Source organism: Ranitomeya variabilis, chromosome 1, assembly GCF_051348905.1.
Source record: "Ranitomeya variabilis isolate aRanVar5 chromosome 1, aRanVar5.hap1, whole genome shotgun sequence".
NCBI lineage: Eukaryota > Metazoa > Chordata > Amphibia > Anura > Dendrobatidae > Ranitomeya > Ranitomeya variabilis.
The window spans coordinates 500072338-500095293 of NC_135232.1; the positions used below are offsets into that span (position 1 = coordinate 500072338).

At 45.8% G+C, this 22956-nt stretch overlaps 1 protein-coding gene across 2 annotated transcripts in view; it reads left to right on the forward strand.

Moving 5' to 3' along the window:
• The window catches only part of GTPBP3 (GTP binding protein 3, mitochondrial), a 136462-nt gene that overhangs the window by 85335 nt on the left and 28171 nt on the right, over window positions 1–22956 (forward strand). For both annotated transcript variants that reach the window (XM_077252280.1, XM_077252272.1), the window contains 2 exons: window positions 9396–9598; window positions 14133–14205. In XM_077252280.1, the coding sequence (XP_077108395.1) occupies window positions 9396–9598; window positions 14133–14205 (276 nt within the window). The remainder of the gene's footprint in view (window positions 1–9395; window positions 9599–14132; window positions 14206–22956) is intronic.

Here is a 22956-nt window from a genome sequence, read left to right on the forward strand (position 1 = left end):
TGTACACACTGAGTACTGGACAATTCGGTAACTCCCTCCTCTGGACGGATGTCTTCCTCCTCCATTGACTCCTCCTCATCCTCCTCACAAACTGTCCCCTGCCTACGCGTTTGTGAGGAACCACGTGGCGCTGACTGTCCAGAAGATGATGGAAATGGTGAATCCTCATCCTCCACCTCTTCCACAACATCATCCCTTAGCGCTTGCAGTGATTTTTCAAGCAGGCAGATAAGGGGGACAGTCATGCTGACTAGTGCATCATCTGCACTCGCCATCCGCGTGGAATAATCAAAGGGACGCAAAACCTGGCAGACGTCATTCATAGTGGCCCACTCTGTGGTTGTGAAGTCTGTACGGCGCTGACTGCGACTTCTTTGCGCCTGAAGCAGCTGGTACTCCATTACAGCTTGCTGCTGCTCACACAACCGCTCCAACATATGTAACGTGGAATTCCACCTGGTAGGTAGGTCACATATGATGCGATGTTCCGGCAGGCGGTGTCGGCGCTGCAGAGCCGCAATGCGCGCTTTTGCCGTGCTGGAACGCCGCAAGTGAGCACACTCTACGCGGACCTTGTGCAGCAGTGCATCAAGATCCGGATAGTCCCTCAAAAAGCTCTGCAAGACCAAATTGAGCACATGTGCCAGACATGGGATGTGAGTGAGGTTGCCGAGGCCCAGAGCTGCCACCAGATTTCGGCCATTATCACACACTACCATGCCTGGCTGGAGATTCGCTGGCACAAACCACACATCGCTCTCCTGCTTGATGGCATTCCAGAGCTCCTGCGCTGTGTGGCTACGATTCCCCAAAAAAATTAATTTCAAGACGGCCTGTTGACGTTTGGCCACGGCTGTGCTCATGTCGGTCGTAACAGGTACACGTTCATCACGGGTCCATGTGGAGGTGGACTGTGACGGCTCCTGCAGCGATGATTCTGAGGAACTGGTGTAAGAGGAGGAGTCAATGCGTACAGAATGGATTCCTGCAATCCTTGGAGTGGGCAGGACACGTCCTGCGCCACTCGCACGGTCTGTACCCGGCTCAACGACATTAACCCAATGGGCAGTGAGGGAAAGGTATCGCCCCTGTCCATGTTGACTGGTCCACGCATCGGTGGTGAGGTGGACCTTGCTACTGACGGCGTTCAGTAGCGCGTGTTTTATGTGTCCCTCCACATGCTTGTGCAGGGCAGGGACGGCTTGCCTGCTGAAGTAAAAGCGGCTGGGCACATTGTACTGTGGGACTGCCAATGACATCAAGTCACGGAAGCTGTCAGTCTCCACCAGCCTGAATGACAGCATTTCCAGTGAAAGAAGTTTGGCAATGCCTGCAGTCAGAGCCTGTGCTCGTGGGTGGTTTGACGAGAAAGGCCGCCTTTTCTCCCATGCCTGTACTACCGATGGCTGTAGACTGGGCTGGGAGTGTGTGGATGACTGGGAAAGTGGTGCTGCGGGTGGAATTACAGCGGGTCTCTGGACAACAGGGCCAGAGGTTCTTCCACGGCGATCCTGGGAGGAAGCCGAACCAGCTGCGTGTGAGCTAGAGGAAGAGGCAACACGAGCTGAAGAGGTGGTAGCTGCCGCTGTTGGTTGGCCTAGCTCTTCAGTGTGTTTTTCTAACTCCGCCGGGTGCCTGTTGCGCACATGTTTCCACATGTTGGAGGTATTGAGGTTGCTGACATTTTTCCCTCTTTTGACTCTTTGATGACACACCTTGCATCTGACATAGCAAATGTCATCTGCAACTGTGTCAAAAAAGGACCAGGCACTGCAAGTCTTGGGAGCGCCCTTTTTGGCTTTTGGAAGAGACATGCTCCTAACGGGTGCCAAAGCGGAGGCTGCAGGATCCGCAGTCTTCCCCCTCCCTCTCCCTCTTTGGGCCGTACGGGGAATCTTTTCCTCAGAGCTGCTCCCACCACCTTCCTGTCCCTCACGCCAAGATGGGTCAAGGACCTCATCATCTACACTACCCTCTGCCCCCAACTGCTCCTCCTGGGTAGTCTCAGCAGCAGAGCACGCACCAGTAAGTGGCACCTGAGTGTCATCATCAGCTGATGCGGCCTGCGATGTGGTGACCGGAGCCACTGGCCCACCCGCCTCTTCAGAGGAAGAGAGAAAAAGCTGTTGGGCATCACTGCACCCTGCCTCTTCTTCCATTTCTCCAATGCTGCTTGGCTGGCCCCCTGTTTCCAAGCCAAGAGATTCAGAGAACAGAAGTAGAGACGGCTCCTGTCCTGGGCTCTCTGTCTGCCTGGGCAATTTGGCAGGTGGTGAAGAGACAGATGGCTGCTCTCCAGTGCTCTGTGTCTGAGAGGATGTGGCACTAATTGAAGTTGATGCATTAGCTGCCATCCATCCGACAACGGCTTCAATTTGTTCTTCACGCAGCAGCGGTGTACGGCGCTCTGACACAAAGCTGCGCATGAACGACTGTTGCCTGGTGAAAGTGGGTGCTGATGAGTCACCGGTGCCCGCAGCAGGCACAGAATCCCCACGTCCCCTCCCTGCTCCGCGCCCACGCCCACGTGCCTTACTCACTGCCTTCTTCATCTTGGTTGACTGATAAAGATAAGCAGAAAAGTACTAACGGCTTTGTGTGCTTATTCCTGAGCAACTCCTCCTAACAGGTATAAGAAACACTAATTTTCTAAAGTGTGGACTAGACTTTAATATGAGCTAATGTGGCCTACACAAATGTAAAGTGGTGTAACTGGTGTGTTTGGTGAACTTTATTATTTATTTATTTTTTGGGGGCTGAACTGACAACGGATAGAGCTGCAGTCACACGGAGACCGTGCAGACAGACGTAAACGGCGCTGCAAGGCCCAAAAACCCTCCTCTACGTTATCCTATGTAGTGTTTTTCCACAAGTTAGCTGGAGACGGGTGGAAAGACACTAATAGGATTTTTTTGAAAAAATGTGCAGCAGCCTGCACTACTTAAAACAAAATGAAAATTGATTTGGCGGTATGACGCAGTGAAGAACCCTGAGCTGGAGACAACCAGGCTATGGCTGCTCACAGACTACAGGGCGAGCTGCAGTCACACGGAGACCGTGCAGACAGCCGTAAACGGCGCTGCAAGGCCCAAAAACCCTCCTCTACGTTATCCTATGTAGTGTTTTTCCACAAATTAGCTGGAGACGGGTGGAAAGACACTAATAGGAATTTTTTGAAAAAATGTGCAGCAGCCTGCACTACTTAAAACAAAATGAAAATTGATTTGGCGGTATGACGCAGTGAAGAACCCTGAGCTGGAGACAACCAGGCTATGGCTGCTCACAGACTACAGGGCGAGCTGCAGTCACACGGAGACCGTGCAGACAGCCGTAAACGGCGCTGCAAGGCCCAAAAACCCTCCTCTACGTTATCCTATGTAGTGTTTTTCCACAAATTAGCTGGAGACGGGTGGAAAGACACTAATAGGATTTTTTTTAATAAATTAGCAGCAGACTACACTACTTGAAAAAAAAAAAAAAAAAAAAAGAACAGTATGAGGCAATGAACCACCCTCCCTGAACTGAATACAACCAGCTATGGATGGCCTATGTGGCTGCACTCAGACTAGAGAGTGGGCTGCACTCACACACACACACAGACCTTGCAGATCGCTGTGAAAACAGCGCTACAAGGCAAAAGCAAGGTGAATAGTAGGTGAACACAGCGGTTGCTAAATTAGCCTTTGGAAAGCACAAAGAAGCAAATCGCTATCTCTAAACTGTCCCTCAGTCAGCAAACAGCGTCCTGTCACTAACTGAATTCACAGCAGAGTGATCGCAAAATGGCGCCAGCGACTTTTAAACTGCATCATGACATCATTTCAGCAGCCAATCACAGCCTTGCCAGTAGTTTCATGCCCTCCATGCTAAACAGGATGTGCCCACACTTGGAATCATTCTCATTGGCTGAATTTCTGCATTTTGAATCTTGGAACTTCCGATTCCGGTATCCGATACGCGGCAAGTATCGGAATCCCGGTATCGGAATTCCGATACCGCAAGTATCGGCCGATACCCGATACTTGCGGTATCGGAATGCTCAACACTAGTGTTGAGCCATTTTTTTTTCTGCAGTCTGTTTTGTATTTTTTTCCCTCTTTATTTATGGGTGGCTGAGGAGTCTTGTGCCAGCATGGATGTTCAGGAATTAGCTTCTCGTGTAGACCAGCTTGCTGCTAGGGTACAGGGTATTTCTGATTATATTGTTCAGACTCCTGCTTTAGAGCCGAAGATTCCTACTCCTGATTTGTTTTTTGGTGATAGGTCCAAATTTTTGGGTTTTAAAAACAATTGTAAACTGTTTTTTGCTCTGAGACCGCGATCCTCCGGTGATTCCATTCAGCAGGTTAAAATTGTCATCTCCCTGCTGCGTGGCGATCCACAGGATTGGGCATTTTCCCTGGAATCTGGGAATCCGGCCTTGCTTAATGTAGATTCCTTTTTTCAGGCTTTAGGATTATTATATGATGAATCGAATTCTGTGGATAAAGCGGAGAAAACCTTGTTGGCCCTGTCTCAGGGTCAAGAGGCGGCAGAATTGTTTTGTCAGAAATTTAGAAAATGGTCTGTGTTGACTAAATGGAATGATGATGCTTTGGCGGCAATTTTCAGAAAGGGTCTTTCTGAATCCGTTAAAGATGTTATGGTGGGGTTTCCCACGCCTTCTGGTCTGAGTGATTCTATGTCTCTGGCCATTCAGATTGATCGGCGCTTGCGGGAGCGTCAAACTGTGCGCGCTGTGGCGTCGTCCTTAGAGCAAAATCATTGTGGCGACGCTTCTCATGTCATTTCAGTCTGCCCTAAGCGGACAAAAAGGATCGCTAGTTCATTTACTATCAGTACTGTACAACCTAAATTTCTGTTATTGGTGTCCTTGATCTGCTCATTGTCATCATTTTCTGTCATGGCGTTTGTGGATTCAGGCGCCGCCTTGAACTTAATGGATTTTGAGTTTGCCAGGCGTTGTGGTTTTCCCTTGCAGCCTTTGCAGAACCCTATTCCTTTAAGGGGGATTGATGCTACACCTTTGGCTAAAAATAAGCCCCAGTTTTGGACACAGGTGACCATGCACATGGCGCCAGCCCATCAGGAAGATTGTCGATTTCTGGTGTTGCATAATTTGCATGATGTTATCGTGCTGGGTTTCCCGTGGTTGCAGGTACATAATCCTGTGTTGGATTGGAAATCTGTGTCTGTGACTAGTTGGGGTTGTCAGGGGGTTCATAATGATGTTCCTTTGATGTCAATCTCCTCTTCTTCCTCTTCTGAAATTCCAGAGTTTTTGTCTGATTTTCAGGATGTATTCGATGAGCCCAAGTCCAGTTTCCTTCCACCGCACAGGGACTGTGATTGTGCGATTGACTTGATTCCAGGCAGTAAGTTTCCTAAGGGCCGACTTTTCAACCTGTCTGTGCCTGAACATACCGCCATGCGGAGTTATGTTAAGGAGTCTTTGGAGAAAGGGCATATTCGGCCATCTTCTTCACCGTTGGGAGCAGGTTTTTTTTTTTTTGCTGAGAAGGATGGCTCCTTGAGACCTTGTATTGATTATCGCCTCTTGAATAAGATCACGGTCAAGTTTCAATACCCTTTACCTTTGCTTTCCGATTTGTTTGCTAGGATTAAGGGGGCTAGTTGGTTCCGTTGTTTTTTCAGCATGTGGTTCGTTTGCGTGGTATTCCGGAGAATATTGTGTCCGACAGAGGTTCCCAGTTTGTGTCTAGGTTTTGGCGGGCATTTTGTGCTAGGCTGGGCATTGATTTGTCTTTTTCTTCTGCATTTCATCCTCGGACAAATGGCCAGACCGAGCGAACTAATCAGACTTTGGAGACTTATTTGAGATGCTTTGTGTCTGCCGATCAGGATGATTGGGTGGCCTTTTTGCCATTGGCCGAGTTTGCCCTTAATAATCGGGCTAGTTCGGCTACTTTGGTTTCGCCTTTTTTTGTAATTTTGGTTTTCATCCTTGTTTTCTTCTGGGCAGGTTGAGCCTTCTGACTGTCCTGGTGTGGATTCTGTGGTTGACAGGTTGCAGCAGATTTGGGCTCATGTGGTGGACAATTTGGTGTTGTCTCAGGAGGAGGCTCAACGTTTTGCTAACCGTCGTCGGTGTGTTGGTTCCCGGCTTCGGGTTGGGGATTTGGTTTGGTTGTCTTCCCGTCATGTTCCTATGAAGGTCTCTTCCCCTAAGTTTAAGCCTCGGTTTATTGGTCCTTATAGGATTTCTGAGATTATTAATCCGGTGTCTTTTCGATTGGCGCTTCCGGCCTCTTTTGCTATCCATAATGTCTTCCATAGATCTTTATTGCGGAAATATGTGGTGCCCGTTGTTCCCTCTGTTGATCCTCCGGCCCCTGTTTTGGTTGATGGGGAGTTGGTGTATGTGGTTGAGAAGATTTTGGATTCTCGTTTTTCGAGGCGGAGGCTTCAGTACCTTGTCAAATGGAAGGGTTATGGCCAGGAGGATAATTCTTGGGTTTTTGCTTCTGATGTCCATGCTGCTGATTTGGTTCATGCTTTTCATCTGGCTCGTCCTGATCGGCCTGGGGGCTCTGGTGAGGGTTCGGTGACCCCTCCTCAAGGGGGGGGGGGGTACTGTTGTGAATTCTGCTTTTGGGCTCCCTCCGGTGGTTGTAGGTGGTAATGCAGTTGCCCCTGAGTTGCAGTCCTGGTCAGGTGTATCTGCTGATTGCAGTTCTGACTGGGGTATTTAGGCGTGCAGGATTCATTAGTCCTTGCCAGTTGTCAATTGTTGTTGGGAGGTGTAGGACCTCTGCCTGGTTCCTCCTGCCTTTCTGCCAAATCAGCAAAGATAAGTGTCTGTTTTTTTTTTCCTGTGGCACACATGTTGTGTGCTTCACAATTCAGTGCTATTCTTTGTGTTTTCTTGTCCAGCTTAGATTGTGTTAGTATTTTCTCAGTCTTGTTGGATTCTCTGGAGTGGCAGATATACATTCCATGTCTTTAGTTAGATTGTGGAACTTTTTGTATTATCTGCTGTGGATATTTTTGGAAGGGTTTTAATACTGACCGCCTAGTAATCTGTCCTATCCTTTCCTATTTAGCTAGAGTGGCCTCTTTTGCTAAATCCGGTTTTCTACCTGCGTGTGTCTATTCTTCTCCTACTCACAGTCATTATTCGTGGGGGGCTGCCTATCCTTTGGGGGTCTGCTCTGAGGCAAGGTAGCATTCCTATTTCCATCTATAGGGGTATTTAGTCCTCCGGCTGTGTCGAGGTGTCTAGGGTTTTGTTAGGCACACCCCACGGCTACTTCTAGTTGCGGTGTTAGTTCAGGATTTGCGGTCAGTACAGGTTCCACCGACTCCAGAGAACGTTTCATGCGGCTCCAAGGTCACCAGATCATAACAGGCGCTAGTAGGAAGGCCACTGATTTCCACTTGCAAAGGGAACTCTGGATGTGCCTTCGGACCGGCCGGTCTCAGCCAGCCCTGATAGCAGTGCTCTGGATTGTGGATGCCGAAGCCTTCAGTAAAAAGGTAAAGAGACTGCAACCCTGTGTCCTCGTCATTTACTGCGACCTACACCATCACCATCTACTCATCAAGGGAAGCCCTGGGGACATACTTCACCTGTGGGAAGCTACACCATCTAGCTGCCATTCCATCACCCCAGCGGACCCCTAGCAGCGTCGGTCACCCTGACCGAATACCACAGGTGGCGTCATGAACACTTGACAAACTCTCACCTACACCTTTATTTGGGCGCCCCTTAGCAGGGCCACGGACCGGGTCGGGCCACCGTGACACCCCTAGAACCGAGACCGAGGGACCCGGTACCGAATACCCCACTGCCCTGCGTTTGGGGGCCGCTCCATATGTTCTTTTGTTGGTTTGGATTTCCTCCAGGTTCCCCAGTTTCCTCCCACACTCCAAAAACATACTGATAGGGAATCTAGATTGTGAGCCCCAATGGGGACAGTGATAATAATGTCTGTGGGATTAATGGCGCTATGTAAGTGAGTAAAATAAATAACTAGGTGTGAGAAAAAAAAACAGGTGTCATACTGAACCACAGTATAGCTTCTAATTTCTTTAGATACATTGCAATTCTGCAAAATGGGAAACTGTAAATGGATTGTATAAAAGACTGCACATACCACACTTTTTCCTTCCACTCAACTTTCCATTAATATGCTTGGATACAGCACTCTGTGAACAGCCAGCTTCTTTAGCAATGACCATTTGTGGCTTACCCTCCTTGTGGAGTGTGTCAATGACTGCCTTCTGGACATCTGTCAAGTCAGCAGTCTTTTCCATGATTGTGGAGCCTACTGAAACTAAGGGACCTTTTTAAATGCTTAGGAAGCCTTTGTAGGTGTTTTTGTTAATTATTATAATTTACTGAGATAATGACAAGTGAGAAAGAGAAATCTTTTCTCTTCTCTGGATGACAATCGGACCGATTTATTTATTTATTTACCGTATGTGTATATATAATATATATATATACATATATATATATGTGTATATATATATATATATACTGTATATATAATATCTATATCCTAACTGTGTCTTATTATATGTGACATGGTATAACTTTTAATTGTATTACTATAATGTTGTATTGTGAATTGGTTATTACAACTGATTGATTGGAGAATATTTTCCTGTATGTTTGAGAATGGAGGTAAACCATTGTTCAGGCCCCTTAGTTGTTCAGGTAAGATATTTAGAAAGAGTTTGTGCAGAAAATCATTTTGTAAATGGTTTTGTCCAATAGTTTGCAACCTATCCAGCATTCTGAGCAGATTACCTACATTTCACTTTTATTGTACAAAATTCCAGCAATACGTGGCAGACTATTGAAGTTAACAGAACAGTGAACCGCACCGTAACCGGAACCTGTCAACTCCGGCAAACAATGAATATAGTCCATCATCTATTATTCTTCGTAGGAGCCCTCTGTGTTCACAATGTGGTTGTTATTTTAATGACTTCCATTTTTATTAACCCCAGGGAATATATAATATTAGCATTTAGGTGGCTACACACTGTCATGTGACAATTAATTTAACCCCCACCTCCCCAAATAAAAAAGGTAACAATAAAAGTTGTAAGTGAGCCATCATTTAATCTAAAAAGTTAGGGATTTTTCCTAATTTCCAATCATTAAGCCCAATTAATTTTGTTATGTCATATGTATATCATTAATGTAGGTCTATGGTATAATGAATTTTTATTTTTGGTCTGTTTTTATTTCTACCCATTTTCTATCTTTTATGTTGATATATTATTGTAAGTGATAATGCATCAATAATCAAATTATTATTACGTTAACTTCTACTTGGTTGTTAACAAAATAACATTTTTAACAACCAACAACCAACAATAACATGGGAGTAACATCTCACACTCCCTTATTCTATTTATAGGATCGTTGCAAATGTTCCGTCCAGCAGAACCAGGTGAATTCACTAAAAGGGCTTTCCAGAATGGAAAACTGGATCTGACAGAAGTTGAAGGACTTGGGGATCTTATCCATGCAGAGACTGAGGTTCAGAGAAGGCAAGCTTTGCGTCAGATGTCCGGTGAGCTTGGACAACTATACCAGAGATGGAGCCAACAGCTAATCAGGGTTAGATGAATGCATAACCTATGATAAAATGTGTCATCATAATATTTAAGGCATTATCATTTCATAATATGAACATCATTATGAACATCTCGGGTGTTTTAACTTCTATTTTTAGATTTGTTGTACATTGCTTTCTTTGATTTTTTTCTAGTTTTGCTCTAAATGACGACATTAGCGGTCTTTTGGTTGCATGCTAGAGCTGTCACTCAGAGCAGAATGGAAGTGTTGGGGAGTGTTCCATGTAGAGAGCCCAGGAACTCCACATAAAGGGACATCTTTTAGGGTACTTGATAGCACAGTTCAAGGAAGGTTAAAATTCTTCTGAGATTCCATTGTTATCAAGTTAAGACTGTTGGGCATATTTATCATTACAGACTACAGTAATTCTTAGACAGTGCAAGGTTAGACTATACAATAGAGATGGTGAGAATCAATGTGCAAGACCTGGTCCAGTGGCCATGTCCATAATTTCAGGCCTTTAGATGGGAGCATTGAGAACTGCCTTCAACATCCCAGCATCCCCAGCTTCTCTTTTGATTAGCCAGCCTGGTTCAACATCATTGTTGCGGCATAACACATGTGACGTTTCCCCAGGCCATCTAATCAAAGTAAGGACCACAGATGCTGATTTGAAGCCATTTTTGGAGCTCCTGTCCAATGGTACACAATGCTGGGTCCTGTTAATCGACTTACACCTTCACTACTAGGTAGTGTTAGAGTGAGCCCAATTTAACCATGAAGTTCGAAGGTGAGAAAAAACACACAAATCCGCACTGCCAGCTGAATGTAATCCGTAAATAAGTTAACCACTTCACACTATAATGGTTACGGAAGCCACATATATCCTGTATAAAACTGGGGGTGCGATTTCCAGAGAAGTGTGCAAATAGTCCAAAAAATGAAAGAAAAAAAAAAAAGGGAAAAAAAAGGGGGAAAACCATGAAGTTCTTTCTGTTAAATCCTGTAAATCTGCCGTATTTTAAGAGTGTCTAGACTAAATTTACACTATTTACCTATTAGTTTTCGCACATTAAATCATGCCCTTTTCAACAAGTCAGACAAGTCTTAAAAAGTATCACAAAACACCTCACTGAGTGTAAGGGACAGAAGAGCTCAAAAGAGTATTCCGAATAACCATATAAAGTTTATTAATTTAATCACATGAAAAACAATATTAATTAAGAGTAGCACTACCAAAGCAGGAAAATTAGGGAGTATTAAACCAGAGTCCAGCAAGGGTATTATATCCAGTCATTAGAGCAACTATGCATCAGAAAGGCTATTGGAAGATAATTTTTCTGTATTACAACTTGCATTCATATTGCTTTAAAGAAATAATAATAAAAAATGAAAATTCAATTTTTCATCACCAATCCAATAGCCCTAAATATAATAATTTGAACAAACTGATGAAAAGATAGAAAAAAACTAATTAAGCAATACCATTTCAATGTCCCTATATGGGTGTCATATTTGAATGAGGTAAAGTTTAAATTATAATGCTTCTGTAAGCAAGAAAGTGAAGTAGTGCATAGTGTGCTAATTAAGCAATAAGGCTGGTTTCACACTTGCGTTTTTGTCTGCAGCGTTTTTTGCACAAAAAACGCATGCGTTTTTTTTCCTATATTTAACATTGAAAACACATGCTTTTTTTGCACATGCGTTTGGTCGCGTTTTCAAACGCATGCGTTTTTTGTCTGCATGCGTTCATTTTCAAAAATGCTACCTGCAGTATTTTCTTGCGCGTTTTTTTGCCGCGAAAAAACGCATGCGTTTTTTCGCGGCAAAAAAATGCATTGCTGTCTATGTAAACGCATGCGTTTTTAAGCACATGCGTTTGTTTGCGCTAAAAACGCATGCGTTTTTATAGAAAAAAAACATAAAACACACTGAAAAGGCACCCACCACCATCAAGGTGATAAAGGGATCCAAACCCTAACCCTAACTCTACCCCTAACCTCACCCCTAACCGTTTAATGAACATTTTCTGACAGTCACATTGCCACGTATTTAAGTGCCACGTATCACGTATTTCAGTGCCACGTATGCCACGTGCCACGTATTTAAGTGCCACGTGCCACGTATTTAAGTGCCACGTGCCACGTATTTAAGTGCCACGTTCCACGTATTTAAGTGCCACGTATTTAAGTGCCACGTATTTAAGTGCCACGTATTTAAGTTCCACGTGCCACGTATTTAAGTGCCACGTGCCACGTATTTAAGTGCCACGTATTTAAGTACCACGTATTTCAGTTGCACGTATTTCAGTGCCACATATTTCAGTGCCACGTATTTCAGTGCCACGTATTTCAGTCACGTTTAGGGTTAGGGTAGGGGTAGGGTTAGGGTTAGGGTTTTCTTGTGTTTTCTTGTGTTTTCTTGTGTTTTTCTATAAAAACGCATGCGTCTAAAAAACGCATGCGTTTTACCGCGTTTACATGCGTTTTTCACACATGCGGTTTTTTTTTGTTTTTTTTAAAAACGCATGCAGATAAAAACGCAAGTGTGAAACCAGCCTCAGCAAAAAGCCTATATCCAGCTGTAACTCAGATGGTAATAGTAGTGTAGATTCCAGCCTGCTGCCCCTATGCGCATTTTGCCATATCTTCGTCGCCTCCTTATGCTTTTTTTATTGCATGTGTTTTTTTGTCACTTGAAATAAAGCAAATTGAAAGCTTCTGGGAAGGAAAAAAAAGTGATTTCCTGTTTGCAGATATATTGGGATATGTTACCACAGTCAGTAAATGCTGTGGGTTGGACGCTGAGTACATCTGCAGTGTCCAGCTGTTACAGCATAGTGGATGGGATTTCAAGAAATCCCATGCCAACTATGTGTGCTCCAATGCCTGCAGCTCACCCGCAGAGACGGACATGCAGCGCATCTTTCCAGACCGCAGCATGTCAATTTATGTAGTGGAGATGCTCCGTAAATTACCCATACACTTTCATTAGATGCAGTAAAACCACATTATCTTCCTAGTCACATGCGTGTTAAGTGTGGGAACGCAGCTTACTACGCATGTGTACTAATTTACATAACAGTGAATCTTGTGACACAGCCGGGCATGCATGACACAGAAAGTGGAGGATAGCATGGACAGAGGTCCCCTCCTTTTACTTAAATAATAATTTTAAAAAAAATAGCGTGGAGTCCCCCTATATATGTTAACCAGCCAGAGTAAAGCAGACTACTGGGGCTGGTATTTCAGGCTGGTAAGGATCCAATATCCATGAATCTTACCAGCCTGATAATACCAGGCCACAGCAGTCCGCTTACCTTGGATGGTTAGCAAAAATAGTGGGATGCCCTCCAAAAAAAACGTTGTGGGGCCCACTATTTTTGTTAGCCAGCCAAGGAAACTGCAGAGAGGATTTTGGTCCTCACCAGCCTATGCCACACCACAATTGGCGCATCCAAAGATGCGCTAATTGTGGCACTTTACCCGGCTCTTCCCACTTGCCCTGTAGTGCTGGCAAGTGGGCTAATATTTGTGAGGTTGATGTCACCTGTGTATTGTTCGGTGACATCAAGCCCACGGCTTAGTAATGGAGAAGCGTCTATAAGACACCTATCCATTATTAATCCTATAGTTATATGGTAAATAAAGACACGGCCAGGATAAAGTCCTTTAATATTCCTAATTAACCATACTTACTGCATCGCCTAATCCCCGAATCCCTCGATCTCCTGCCAAAAAAGTAAAATAATAAACCAACACAAATACTCCCTTGTCCGACGTAGTCCAATTACCAAATGTCCCATGACGAGTCCAGCTCTGCTACATCTGAATGCCTTTGGCTGAATGGTGGCATGATGCCACCATCCAGCCTGACATTCAAACACAGCAGAGCTTGTAGATGACCGCCAGAGATAACTTGGTCTCCGGCGGTCACCTGCACTGCAGTTCTCACAATCAGCTGATCTCATCGCGATAACTGCAGTGGACGCGAACTTCTGGCTGAAACAAGGTAAGACTTTATTTAAATTAGTACACATGCATAGTAAGCTGCGTTTCCGCACTTACTACGCATGTGACTATAAAGTGATGCGGTTTTACAACATCCATAGTCTATGGGAAATTTATGTTGCGGAGACGGAGCGTCTCCGCAACATAAATAGACATGATGCGATCTAGAAAGACGCGCCGCATGTCCATTTTCTTGAAATCCCCTCCTTTATGCTGTAACATCTGGACCCTGCGGGTTTGACGCTGCGGCTGTACGCAGCGTCAAACCCGCAGCGTTTACTGACCGTGGAAACATACTCTAATTGCACCCTGTTTCTTTTGGTGATGCTACCAAATTTTCTTTAATTATTATAGTACCTGTATCTAGCTACGGCTACGATCACTGTGTGTAACATCCTTTTCCTTGATCTTCACTCTTCACTGTGGCCTCGGATCCCGAGTAGGTTTCTGATGTCGCAACACAATTTTGGCAGATTCACTCATCAGTAGTCATTACTACTTGTAATATGCAATATAGATACGTTAAATTTGCTGATCTAATACCTGTGAACTTTGTTACTTACCAGGCACTTGCTCACATTGAGGCCTTCATAGATTTTAGTGAGGATGATAATGTGGAGGAAGGTGTTTTAGTAGCAGGTAAGATTTTTCCAATAACCACCTTTATACAATAAAATGAAAACATATGTTCAAATAACCTAATACAGATGTTGCATTTGCTCTATTCTATAAATGTCATGCATGACTATATAAAAAGTGGATATATGTAAAAATTTCACAATGATCAGAAATGCAGCCACTTCAGAATTCTCAACCTTAATTTGTTTTTACAGATGTCTGAATCTGTAATTAATATGCTTCAATCTAGATCTTTCTTTCTGTTAGCACTTTGCCTTAGGGCAGTGGTTCCCAACTTTTCTTACATTGAGAAAACTATCAGCCAAACGGTCGTGAGACACAATCTGTGTGAAGAAATTATTAAAACCATATTGCGATAAAATAACAAGATAACTAGTTTTTAAATAGTTGTCACTAGTTGCCAGAGGGTTATTCTAGTTATTTTGGGTCAGAGGGCTAGTGTATCTACTATTTTTTATGCTATATTCATATTTCATATACAGTAGTGGAAATAAGTTTGATCCCTTGCTGATTTTGTAAGTTTGCCCATTGACAAAGACATGAACAGTCTGTAGGGTAAGTTAATTTTAACATTGAAAGATAGAATTTCAAAAATAAAATCCAGTAATTCACATTGTATAAATTATATAAATTTATTTGCATTTTGCAGTGAGAAATAAGTATTTGATCCCCTACCAACCATTAAGAGTTCTGGCTCCTACAGACCTGTTAGATGCTCCTAATCAACTCGTTACCTGCATTAAAGACAGCTGTCTTACATAGTCATCTTTATAAAAGACTCCTGTCTACAGACTCAATTAATCAGTCAGACTCTAACCTCTACAACATGGGAAAGACCAAAGAGCTTTATAAGGATGTCAGGGACAAGATCATAGACCTGCACAAAGCTGGAATGGGCTACAAAACCATAAGTAAGATGCTGGGTGAGAAAGAGACAACCGTTGGTGCAATAGTAAGAAAATGGTAGAAATACAAAATGACTGTCAATCGACATCGATCTGGGGCACCATGCAAAATCTCACCTCGTGGGGTATCCTTGAGCATGAGGAAGGTGAGAGATCAGCCTAAAACTACACGGGGGAACTTGTTAATGATCTCAAAGCAGCTGGGACCACCGTCACCAAGAAAACCATTGGTAGCACATTACGCCTTAAAGGTTTAAAATCCTGCAGTGCCCGCAAGGTCCCCCTGCTCAAGAAGGCACACATGCAGGCCCGTCTGAAGTTTGCCAATGAACACCTAGATGATTCTGTGAGTGATTGGGAGAAGGTGCTGGGGTCAGATGAGACAAAAATGGAGGTCTTTGACATTAACTCAACTCGCCGTGTTTGGAGGAAGAGGAATGCTGCCTATGACCCAAATAACACCATCCCCACTGTCAAGCATGGAGGTGGAAACATTATGTTTTGGGGTTGTTTCTCTGCGAAGGGTACAGGACTACTTCACTGCATCAATGGGAGAATGGATGGAGCCATGTACCGTAAAATCCTAAGTGATAACCTCCTTCCCTCCACCAGAACTTTAATCGACATCGGGCATAATAGTTAGCCGATGTCGGTCTCCTTCCCTTTGATGTGGGCTCCGTCGGTGAGCCCACATCTTTCCGGGGACATGTCAGCTGTTTTGAACAGTGACATGTGCCCGCAATAGCCGCGGGTGGAATCGCGATCCAGCCACTGCTATTAACCAGTTAAATGCCACTGTCAAACTCTGACAGTGGCATTTAAATCTCGCTTCTGGCCATCAAGCCAGAAATACGCACACTGGTGACCCCCCCTTCCCCGTCATGTGATCACGGGTCACTGGTCTGGTGTGTTAGCATGACAACCTGAGGTCTCCTGGAGACCTCTATGGTTGTCAGTGCCGGCTTGCTGTGAGCGCCAACCAGTGGTTGGCGCTCATAGCAAGTGAGTAAATCTGCTTTATAGAGGCGATCTGAACATCGCCTCTATGTAGCAGAGCCGATTGGGCTATGACAGCTTCTAGTCTCCTATGGAAACTATTGAAGCATGCCAAAAGTTAAAAAAAATGTTTTCTCCTTCGGCTCATTGGGGGACATAGGACCATGGGCGTATGCTGCTGCCACTAGGAGGCTTCTTCAAAGGGCCTCTGGGTCAAGATGGGTAAGTGCCCGGGTCGGGCTCGGCAAGGGGGGCTCCTGTAGTGCTCGCACGTTTTCCCAAGTTTCCGCCCGGCTGTGGTCTGGCCGGCGCCCGAAGTTTATTCCCTGGCTTTGGCTTGTGATGGGCTGCAACCCAGAAGCTCCGCCCACTCTCGCGTCACTCCGGTGGCTCTGCCCACTCTCTTGGTGCTTCTCTCTCAGAGCGAGACTGCCCTTCCTGCTCCCGGAGGCCATTTTTTCTTACCGGCCGCCTCTCAGTCTCACAGGGCCACATCTTGGCGGACATCCTATACCTGGGTAAGAGCTGTGCTATGACACCCATTGGCCATTCTCTGCAGTATTTCGCTGGTGATTAGCCACCCCTCTCTCTACTGGGGCATTTAGCAGACTCGGGGACATACTGGGACACATCATGTCATTCTCTAAGACATCTAAGAGGGCCACCAAAACATGTACAGTGTTTTTTACCTCATGTACCACCTGCCAGACTTCGTTGCCAAGGGGACAGGGAGTACTCCACTCTGCCTGGCCTGTGATCCTGAATTCGCTCAGGAGCCCTCCGCTGCTACTGAACCCAGTGTCCCTTGTCCCACTGAGTGGGATTCGTCACTGCCAAAAGTCCATGGCTTCACTAGCTAAAGCGATTGATTCCCTCCAAGACCCCTCCTCGGGTCGGGGCATTCGTCTGCCTGTCTTAGAGAGTTCCTCCACCACACGGGAACCGTCGGCCTGCAGGGGACATTCTCAGTCAAAAGATACACAGGCATCTAGAAAACGGACCCATAGCATGTCTCTCAGGCCATCTCACGTCTCAGCATCCGTGAGCTCCGTTTCTCACTCCCCCTCACCAGGGGTTCGCAGCGACCAGGACTCTGAATAGGAGTCTGACAGGCCCCTTGACCTCGACTCGCCGAATTATCAGTCGACAGTGGATAGTCTCATAGAGGCCGTCAACCAAACTTTGAAGGTTGACAAGGACTCTACCTCCACCCCCAGATTACGTGGTGTCCTTCAAAAGGACCAAACGTCCTCATAGGGTGTTTGCCAATCACCCCGAGTTTCAGGACATAGTTCGGCGGCATAGAGAAAGGCCAGACAAACGCTTCTCAGGTCAGAAGCCTCTTGAGGCGAGATACCCTTTCTCACCGGATCTGCATAAGCAGTGGGCAGAATGCCCTTTGGTTCATCCACCTGTATCTCGTCTGGCCTCCAAAACCCTTCTATCCTTACCAGATGGATCCTCGATTAAGGATCCCACAGACCATTTGATAGAGAACCTTGCCCATTTGGTTTTGAAGCCTTGGGCTTAGCACTCTCTCCCTCTTTCGCCGCGACGTGGGTAGCCAAAGCAATGGTCTCCTGGGCAGATACTCTGAGCAGAACTATACAGGGTAGTGAACTTCCCCCGGAGGCAGTAGATCTGGCCAATCCGATCTCTTTGGCCTGGGACTATTTGGTACACGCTTCTCTGGACGCGGCTAACTTCGCTGCACTTGCGGCCTCAAAAGCTGTCTCTATTAGGCGGGCACTGTGGCTCAGGGAATGGCAGGCGGACTCTGCGTTCAAAAAGTCCCTAACCTCTCTGCCTTACCAGAGTGGTCGTTTGTTCGGAGAGAAGCTGGATCAGCTTATCTTTGAAGCCACAGGAGGGAAGAGTAAATTCCTCCCCCAGCAGAAAGTTAAGAGACCCTTTCCATGCCTGCAACAGTCTTGTTTCCAGTCCTTTCGCAGCAATCCCGGTTGGTCCACTACAGCCAACTCTTCTGGATTGGGCCACTCCCCTCATAGGGATAGAGGTCCCCAGGTTTCATATAAGACCAACCAGTCATGGAGGGGCCGTCCTAGGCAGTCCAGACCTAAGGGATCCAGGTCCCATAGATTCTCACATAAATGACTCATCGCATTATCCGTTCGACACCAGCAGAGTAGGTGGTCGTCTACTCCAGTTTCATCATGAAAACACAAAAAAAACACAGTAAAACCAAAAACACTCTGTTGCAAAAAAATCACAGTGGACAGCAAGTGCTAGTAAAAAGATGGAAAAACAGGGTATTTGGTTGATACGTTTTTTGCAAAAAATGTATATTAAGCCGCTCTACCAATCGCCAAGGTATACCCATATCAGAGCAGTCCTAACTAATGTATGTAATCCCTATCTGATGTATTTAAAACCTGGTCATATGTACAATACCTGTATGAGCAGGATTCAGAAAAGGAATGTCCATGTGGACACGCTGGACAGAACGGCTCCTGTGCGCACAGCTCAAAAAAAGAGGGGTGTAGGCCTCCCCAGTTTTGTGGAAACAAGAAAACAATTATGTAAAACCAGAACACATGAGCTGCGCGCACAGTGAACAAGCCAGTAGAGACATGTTCACACCACCAAGAGACTTGAAAACACAAAAAAGCACAGTAAAACCAAAAACACTCTGTTGCAAAAAAATCACAGTGGACAGCAAGTGCTAGTAAAAAGATGGAAAAAACAGGGTATTTGGTTGATACGTTTTTTGCAAAAAATGTATATTAAGCCACTCTACCAATCGCCAAGGTATACCCATATCAGAGCAGTCCTAACTAATGTATGTTTTTCCCATCTTTTTCCTAGCACTTGCTGTCCGCTGTGATTTTTTTGCAACAGAGTGTTTTTGGTTTTACTGTGCTTTTTTGTGTTTTCAAGTCTCTTGGTGGTGTGAACATGTCTCTACTGGCTTGTTCACTGTGCGCGCAGCTCATGTGTTCTGGTTTTACATAATTGTTTTCTTGTTTCCACAAGACTGGGGAGGCCTCCACCCCTCTTTTTTTGAGCTGTGCGCACAGGAGCCGTTCTGTCCAGCGTGTCCACATGGACATTCCTTTTCTGAATCCTGCTCATACAGGTATTGTACATATGACCAGGTTTTAAATACATCAGATAGGGATTACATACATTAGTTAGGACTGCTCTGATATGGGTATACCTTGGCGATTGGTAGAGCGGCTTAATATACATTTTTTGCAAAAAACGTATCAACCAAATACCCTGTTTTTTCCATCTTTTTACTAGCACTTGCTGTCCACTGTGATTTTTTTTGCAACAGAGTGTTTGTGGTTTTACTGTGCTTTTTTGTGTTTTCAAGTCTCTTGGTGGTGTGAACATGTCTCTACTGGCTTGTTCACTGTGCGCGCAGCTCATGTGTTCCAGTTTCATCATGCGTGGCTCTCCATCGTTCACTACGAATGGGACCTGTCCTCTGGATGCAAAATAGAATTTTCTTCCCGCCCTCCTGCAACGTTCTTCCCCTCTCGTCCTCCCAAAGCGAAGGCGCGGACACGGTCCTTTTTCCGGGCCATCCTGTTGTGAATTCTGCTTTTGGGTTCCCTCCGGTGGTAGTAGGTGGTAATGCAGTTGTCCCTGGGTTGCAGTCCTGGTCAGGTGTGTCTGCTGATTGCAGTTCTGACTGGGGTATTTAGGTGTGCAGGATTCATTAGTCCTTGCCAGTTGTCAATTGTTGTTGGGAGGTGTGGACCTCTGCCTGGTTCCTCCTGTCTTTCTGCCAAATCAGCAAAGATAAGTGTCTGGTTTTTTTTCCTGTGGCACACATGCTGTGTGCTTCACAATTCAGTGCTATTCTTTGTGTTTTCTTGTCCAGCTTAGATTGTGTCAGTATTTTCTCAGTCTTGCTGGATTCTCTGGAGTGGCAGATATACATTCCATGTCTTTAGTTAGATTGTGGAACTTTTTGTATTATCTGCTGTGGATATTTTTGGAAGGGTTTTAATACTGACCGCCTAGTAATCTGTCCTATCCTTTCCTATTTAGCTAGAGTGGCCTCTTTTGCTAAATCCTGTTTTCTACCTCCGTGTGTCTATTCTTCTCCTACTCACAGTCATTATTCGTGGGGGGCTGCCTATCCTTTGGGGGTCTGCTCTGAGGCAAGATAGCATTCCTATTTCCATCTATAGGGGTATTTAGTCCTCCGGCTGTGTTGAGGTGTCTAGGGTTTGTTAGGCACACCCCACGGCTACTTCTAGTTGCGGTGTTAGTTCAGGATTTGCGGTCAGTACAGGTTCCACCGACTCCAGAAAAAGTTTTCATGCGGCTCCAAGGTCACCAGATCATAACACCATCCATTCGCTCTGTCAAGACGGGGTCATTATTCTGATCCCAGAAAAGGAGAGGTTTGAGGGCATGACCCTGGACACTTCCTGAGGGTTGGAGATTCTCCCTCAAGGCAAGGTCTTAGCCCTTCAACAGGGAGCCCGGGCACTTTGTCATCCTTATCCTCACTCCATCCGCTTAGGCATGGGGGTCCTGGGCAAGATGGTGGCACCAATGGAAGCTGTTCCCTTTGCCCAGCTACACCTCCGTCCTCTGCAGCATGGGCTTCTGGCAGCCTAGGACAGGAACCTGTTCTTCCTCGACCGACTGTGCCGTTTGTCCCCGCGGGTCAAGCAGGCGCTCAGGTGGCGGATGTTGCGGTCCTCTCTCATCCAGGGGAAATCCTTTCTCCCGGTTCATCGGCTGGTAGTCACTACCGACACCAGCCTCCTCGGCTGGGGAGCTGTCTTCTTTCATCACACTACTCAGGGGCGTTGGTCACCTTAGGAATCGCGCCTTCTGATCAACATCCTGGAGATTCGGGCAATCGTGTTGTCCCTGCGGCGATTCCATTATCTTCTGTTGGGTCGTCCCATCCGAGTTCAATCGGACAATGACACGGCTGTGGCATATATCAACCATTAAGGGGGCACCTGCAGCAGGGTGGCAATGCGTGAGGTGGAACACATCCTCTGCTGGGCCAAGAGAAACCACTCAGTCATCTCAGCAGTTCACATCCCGGGTGTGGAAAACTGGGCGGCAGACTTCCTCAGCTTCAGGGTGTCGCCTCAGGACAGTGGTCACTTCATCCGGAGGTCTTCCACCAGGCTTGTAATCGCTGGGGGACTCCGGATGTGGATCTCATGGCCTCAAAATTAAACGCCAAGGTGCCAGAGTTCATAGCTCGGTCCCGGATCCAGAAGCCAGCGGGGCGGACGCACTGGTTGTTCTGTGGCATCAGTTTCATCTTCCATACGTGTTTCCCCCCACTTCCGTTACTCCCAAAGGTCTCAGGAAGATCAAGGTGGTGGGGGTCCCAGTGATCTTGGTTGCTCCAGACTGGCCACGCAACTAGGTGCAACTCGTTGTCGACGTCCCCAGGACATGACGCATTGTCCTGCTGGAAAAACCAGTCCTCAGAGTTGGGGAACATTGGCTGAGCAGAATAAATCAACTGTTTTTCCAGGATAACCTTGTATGCGGATTGATTCATATGTCCTTTGCAAATATTAAATTGCCCAATTCCAGCCTTGATGAAGCATCCCCAGATCAACACCTGGTCGTCTAATGGTTAGACGGAGACCTGGAGAGGCGTAAAAGCCACTGTGTCTTGCACACACTGTGAAACGTGTCACATGTTGAAAATTTACAGCACACTCAGAGTCAGTATGATGCCAAAATATTTCACAAGTTTATTGTGTTTACAGTCTATGTTGCCAAAAAGGAAAGAAAACGTGCTGGTAGAAACCCAGAAACCCAACGTTTCGACCCTCCCAGGTCTTATTCATGGGGTTACTTGTTTAATGATTAGGCACATATAAGAGTGGCAGACGTAGGGTAGGAGTAAGGATGATTTGGTGTACAGATTGTCACTTGTCCTGGAGAGAGACGGAGACAAATAAATTGCCAGTAAGGGGTGATTGACCCCAGGAGAGGTTGTCCCATCCGTGGTGGGTCTTGTCCTGGAGACAGAGACAAATGAATTGCCAGTAAGGGGTGATGGACCCTTACTGGCAAAGCATCAAGCAAAGCGCGGGAGCGCCGCTCGTACGGGACAACCAGGCACTACAGGCCCACCACGGACGGGACATACTCTCTTAGGGTCCATCACCCCTTACTGGCAATTCATTTGTCTCTTGTCTCTCTCCAGGACAAGACCCACCACGGACGGTGACAACCTCTCCTGGGGTCAATCACCCGTTACTGGCAATGTATTTGTCTCCGTCTCTCTCCAGGACAAGTGACAATCTGTACACCAAAGGATCCTTGCTCCTACCCTATGTCTGCCACTCTTATATGTGCCTAATCATTAAACAAGTAACCCCATGAATAAGACCCGGGAGGGTCGAAACGTTGGGTTTCTGGCTTTCTACCAGCACGTTTTCTTTCCTTTGTGGCAACATAGACTGTAAACACAATAAACTTGTGAAATATTTTGGCATCATACTGACTGAGAGTGCGGTAAATTTTCAACACGTGACTATTTGGACCACTTGGTCTGATTTACTAGCACCTACCTGCCTAATTGACCAGAGTGCACACCATTACTCCCCTCACAAATTTTGGTGGAGGATCGGTGATGATCTGGGGATGCTTCAGCAAGGCTGGAATTGGGCAGAGAAATAGCCCCATACAAACTGCATCTATCTCCATGACTAAGGAATTACCAACCATGTATTGAGTAAGACCTGGGACAGGTCGAAACGTCACTCAAATATAGTTGCTTTAGAATTTTTTCCTGCGCTTTACCTATTTCTATTTTTTCTGTTCCCACAAATTGCAGATAAATATTATTTTTTGGCATCACCACAAAAATACAGAGTTATACCGT